At 36.1% G+C, this 5,951-nt stretch overlaps 1 protein-coding gene across 1 annotated transcript; it reads right to left on the bottom strand.

Annotated features, from left to right (window-relative positions):
- Positions 1-208: 208 nt before the first annotated feature.
- Positions 209-4,888, bottom strand: LOC132614390 (uncharacterized). Its single transcript, XM_060328839.1, has 3 exons — positions 4,079-4,888; positions 1,820-1,930; positions 209-866 (listed from the first exon to the last, which is right to left on the bottom strand). The coding sequence occupies exons 1-3, from the start codon at positions 4,700-4,702 to the stop codon at positions 672-674; spliced, it is 930 nt and encodes a 309-aa protein (XP_060184822.1). The 5' UTR covers positions 4,703-4,888; the 3' UTR covers positions 209-671.
- Positions 4,889-5,951: the final 1,063 nt, after the last annotated feature.

The raw sequence follows: 5,951 nt of genomic DNA, 5'->3' as shown, positions 1-5,951 counted from the left end.
TTTGATGTTATATTGCTCGGACTCTTAAAAAATGTGCACCCGTCGGATTCTCCAAAGTCGCACACTTGTCGACATTTTGAAGAGTGTGGTCAACATAGATTCGATGATAGACATGCAAGTTATATACTTCTCCTTCTCTTAATTTTTGTTCTCCAGACTTTTATTAGCACAGCATTTCATAGTTAAAGCAGCTGAAATCCATCAAAGATTAGAGAAAGAAGCAAGTCATGAACAAGATATCATTACAAGTTCCTTATAAATCCAATCTAGAAGCAACAGTTTGTGCATATCTCCAATCTGACATTGCAATTCCAGAAAATAAACAGGCTTCCCTATTTTTTGCACCATGTTTGCATAAACGAGGAAAATAGCACTTGCGACCAAAAATTAACAACACTCTCTAGCAAGCATCAGAACTGCTGGAGATAGAATGGTCGGTGGTGTTTCTTAATACACAAAGTTTCGTTGTCAAATAAATGTGGACAAGAACATCGAGCTTCGCCTTTCTCCTCTCCCTCCCCATAGAGATGTTGCTCACAAAAACTGGGAGAAAAGAATCTGCACAGGGGTATATGATCCTTCAAATATCTGTCAATCTTCAACCATAACAGTGTAATGAATGTCACCCTTTCGTCGTTTAAAGAAATATTACTGGTCTATACTGAAAGGAGCTAGATTCTATCATTATTGGTTTCTCTTTGTCCTGTCAAAGCTTGGATTTGATTCACTTCCAGCTGAGGAATGACGGTATTAGACACATCATTTGTATTTTTAACTGGATCTTGACTGGGTCCTTGCTTGTTCTCAAATAACTTTCCAGTTTTCGCAATTGCAAGAATTAATTCAAGCTGTTTGTGTTGCTGGTCCTGTAGATTAGTAAATAACAAATAGGAGTATGATTAAGACAACTAACACAACTTCTGAAACAAATCATAGATGCTTAGATATCTATATGAGGTCCATTTTTCATTATTATACTTGTTTCCTGATGGAGATATTACTGTCAAAATACCACAACATACGCACTGTTTGGAGATATTTCATGTGTTTGGCTCATAAAAACGAATCAAGCCCAAAGAGGTGGGGGGGGGGGGGGGGGGGGGGGGGTAAGTGTGTTGAGACATAATATTAATGAAGTAATTAAAAGATTGTTCTCTATAACATCTTCAACTTTTAGATGAGATGGTTACAAACCACAACATATATAGAAATGGATATTGGCCTAAGTCAACCCCAAAAGCTAGAATCGTCCAACATCATTTAAGGAGACCAATTCCACGTCTCGCAACCGACGTGGGACAACTTAACACCCCCGCACGCCCAGGCTTAAAAATTGAAGCGTGGAAAACATAATATGGAGGCCTAGTATCGAGTAAACCGAGAATCGCCATAGGTCTGGCTCTAATACCATTTAAAAAAATTGACCTTGGGCTTAACTCAATCCCAAAAGCTAACTCATTATGTGAGGATTGCTCAAGACTATATATAAAGAGACCAAATCCATATCCCACAATCGATGGGGACAACTTAACACTCACCACACACAAAACTATGTAGACTATATCATGACTTGAATTACAAATGGGTTGACCTTTGACAGCCACTAGTTAGCCAAAATGGAGATGTAGAATGGGCCTAAAAGTAAACTCTCACATGGTATTCTAGACACAACCTAAAAAAGAAATTGTCTGTTGTGAACATTCTTTTATCATTTTAAAGATGTAAATCCACCAGGGAAAATTTTCGCATAAAAAGAATGACCCTTGGGAAATCAAAATAAGCATGTGAATCTTGGAAACTAAGTTAAACAGCAGTTTACCTGCATTTTCAGCAGAACCTTTTGTGTTTCACCAAGCTCCTTCTCTAGACGCTCACCTTGCATTGCCAATGCTCGAGTGGCCTCAGAGTTCTTTTGGGCCAATGTTGCAGTCTGGATAGAAAGAAAACGGAATCACAAGAAGGCTGGAGTATAAGATAACACACAGAAAAAGGATATGCAAGAAATGGCTTAGAGTTGCTTTAGATTAGAGATACGTGTTATTAAAAGTGAAAGCGCCAAAAAATGACAAGGCACTCGGGGATTTAAGGGGAAAGTGAGAGCCAAAACCCACACTTTTCCAAGATGAAGTGCAGAATTTACCAAAATACAAAAATTTCCTACTAGTTACTCAACTTGCAATAAACTACGGATTTTCATTTTCAATTAATCAAGCATAAAAAAGAATCAATTCGCAGTAGTCAATTTCATGTTTAATTACCTTAGCAACTCAAATTAGAGAGAAGAAGAGAGAAGCTAAGAATCAGAAGTAGCAAAAGAAAGGAAGAGGCTCGTATACTAGAAGAAGAAACAGTACTTGCTAAGAAAGAAACATAAGAAGAACGAGATAAATCAAAAGTAGCAAAACATAATAGTAGAAGAAAAGGCACGACATATATCAGAAGTGAAGGAAGAAATTGACAACAAGAGAATGCTGAAACGTACATGGAAAGGAGTCTCAATGCTCAAATAGCAAAAAGGCCCTATATCTCCTCCTTTTTACATTTTACTTTTTGATCTTTTAAAGTTAGATTCAGAAAGCCCGGCCGCTTCTTTATACTGTAGATCATTTTGCGCCCTTGAACCTCATTGTCTAAAGGGAGGATTTCTCTAAAGCGCATCGATTCACCCATCAAGGCAGGCAAAATTCTTGCTCTTCTGAGTGCTTTTTTCTCTCTTTTTTTGAGAAACTGGTAGTGAATGCTTTTTTCTCTCTCTTAAATGCAAGGTTACGTTGTATAGGAATAACAGCTGAGTGTAGCTTGGGGTTCTTTGATAAAGTTATAGAACATATCAAATTATCAATCAATCAACTATGCCTCAATCCCACACCTGATGGGGTCGGGTATGCGAATCTTTGCATCCACTTCATTAAAAAAATTAAATGAGGCAACTCTAACCGAAAGAGAAAACATGAGGTAAGTTATTATTGTGATAAAGCACCTGAACTTTAAACAAGCAGCATCCTAATTTCAGATTTACAACTAGCATATGTCAATTCACCGTGTCAATTATTTTCTCAGATTTAAGTTTTCCAAGTTCACTTTGGTTTGATGTTCAGCTAGTTGTTAGTCCTACTTTCTATAAGTGTGGCACACTAATACAGATGGTCGTTTCACCTAATAATGTGCTGGTTTACAAGTTCTGTAAACAAACTAACAGATACACGAATGGTTTACGAGTGAGGTTTGTAAGCAAACAAACAGACATATGATGAGGTCAACATTTGATTGTTGTGGGAGAGATAATGGAGCTACCATCTTCTTGATAAGGTTATGATATCATCCGCGATTAGAGCGAGAATTTTCTGAGTAAGAGGTCAGCTATTAGGAATTATAATAAATAGGAACACTGCGAATGTAGTTTTCTCTTTCCTAACTCCAGAAAAAAAAAAAAAAAAAAACCCTTTTTTTTTCCCAAATAATCTCCAGTAGTTTCTGATTCATTTCTCTACAAATACCTATATTAGCTACTTCTAACACTTGCAAATCCGATCAAAGCATCCACCTTTAGAACCAAGTATCCACAAACTTCTTTGCACTTCTTAACCACCCAAACTCCAACTTACATGATGCGCTTAATATAATCTTCATAAATGCAGCACATCGAAGACCAAAAGCTGGTGACACTGCCTAACTGCAGATACTTGAGATATCGATATCAACTGGTATTACATGGACATAGTTCAAGAAGAAAAACAGTATAAGTGGCAATGAACCAATTATAAACTGATCATTCAAATAAGAACTTTCTAGCAAACACACAATGCTTATTAGAGATCACATCATCTAGGAAACAACATCACCATCCTCTATTCAAAGGATAGTACTAACTACATTCATAAGATTAAAATGTTTAACTGATTAACAGATGAGTGAAACTTGCTCCAAATCCATTTCACCTCTACATATCGATCATCATATGCTTAAAATAAAATGTGCATAACTGTGTATGATCTGTGTATAATCTATATATATGGCTAGGAAAAGTAAACAGTGAATCCGACGGGCTATTTTCGTAAAAATCCAATAAAACTATTACCTCAGTAATTGGATCTTTGAGAGTCCTTCTAGTAACCCGAAATCGAATTCCTAGCTTCTCAAGCTGTCTCGATAGAACCCGAATAATCGTAGCTGAACTCCTCAAATCTTCCTCTAACTTTTCAATTCTTTCAAGCAAATTAACCCCATTTGAACCACTCCCAAACCTGGAAAAATTATTCATACAAATCCTATTCCATTGCCTTTTCCTAATCACAGAACCAATAATCACTCCACATACCAACACAACACACTGTACACCTAACACCCTATTTCCCAACCACTTTTTAGACCCCAAAAAACAAGAATTCACAACAAAACCAATAGCTACTACAGCTGAAGATAACAAACATAAAAATTCAAGAATTGAAAGTAAATCATCAAAATCAAACTTTCCATTTATAGTTTGAGGATTTACAGTACCATCTGACTCAAAGACCTTAACTTTCCATTTATGGCATTGTAAAAACTCAATTTTTTGCAAATGGGGTTTTTGTGTAGGGAAAAATAAAGGGTTTTTTAAGGGTTTTAAGTGTAACGGAGTTGAAAATTTTGGGTTCTTGAAGTAAAAAGAACTGATTTTTGAGTGTGGAGTTGTGAAAATGTTTTGGGATATGATTGACATTATTTGGGGTTCCAAGAACTTGCTAAAAATAGATGTTACTTTTGATATTATGGGATTTTAACTAGCAAGATTCATGAATACATAATTATTGAAGAAACCAATTGAGAAAATAACTAAAATTTAATCTGAGAATTTTTTAGAGTGAAGACAATTGCATTGTCGATAAGTCCAATAAGTTGGCGCATGTTAGTTTTTATTTGTTACTAGAGCTTTAAGATGCGCCTGAAATGTGAAATGTATGTGAAATTGCCACCCTATTTCTTAAAGTCAATAGACACTAATAATACCTTTAACTTTTTATTGAGGTGATTTACCCCCAGGACAATAGTTTTTGCACTATTTCGGATACCAGAAAAAAATGTCCTAGATACCATAAGACTTTTATAGGGATAATGGAGGAAGAGGAAAGCAAAGTAATTACTTTGGAGGTGCTTGTCAAATATTTTTCAGGAAAATTAGTGGATTTTTTACTTAGTTTGTGTGAGGTACGTAAGCAAAAATTATTATCCTGGGGGGTGGGGTGGGGGTAGGGGTGTGAGGTGGTGGGAACGGGGCCTACAGGACTGGGGTGAAAATGAGGTGTGTTGGAGAGGTGTGTGAACACAATCAATATGGAATACTACTCATGAAATTTGTTTTCTCTACTTTTACTAGGTATGATGCAAGAACGGAAACGAAAACAATAATAAAATGCAAGAAATAAAAGAGATAGATAATTTGACACAACTTAAGACCTAATTTAGCAACCAAAGTTATAGAAAACTAAGACCTCTGAATTAAGAACAAAAGAAACATTAAATTCCTAAGATGACCAAGAGGGATTTGGAATTCCCTAATAACCAATCCTCTCAACAATTACTCAATCAAAGGCTTCACAAGCTCTCAACTCTCAAAAGTTTACAATAGCAAATTTCAATATTCAAAATAGAGTCTTCCAAATGAAAAAAACTACTATTTATACTAAAACTCAAAAGAACAACTACATTATTACACTTCTACCCTTAATGAAGTAAGGGCCTTGTTTGGGTGTCTTCTTTTGGGAAAAGAACTTGAAATTGCAAATCTTCAAGTAATAGCCACATTGCAAGCATGGCCATCTTCAACCCTCTTCTCCAAACCATTCTCCCATGCTATCATGAACGCTTGAAATCCCCGGGAAGGCTCTAGAATGTATTCAAGTACGATCCTCCTCATGAACAATGCTTGCATAGCTTAAAGTTCCCTCGCTTGGCTCCTTGTAAAAGGCCTT

The sequence above is a fragment of the Lycium barbarum genome, chromosome 10, assembly GCF_019175385.1.
Source record: "Lycium barbarum isolate Lr01 chromosome 10, ASM1917538v2, whole genome shotgun sequence".
In the NCBI taxonomy this organism is placed as follows: Eukaryota; Viridiplantae; Streptophyta; class Magnoliopsida; order Solanales; family Solanaceae; genus Lycium; species Lycium barbarum.
Note: the sequence above shows the minus strand (reverse complement) of the source record. Positions and strands in the feature narration are given on the sequence as shown.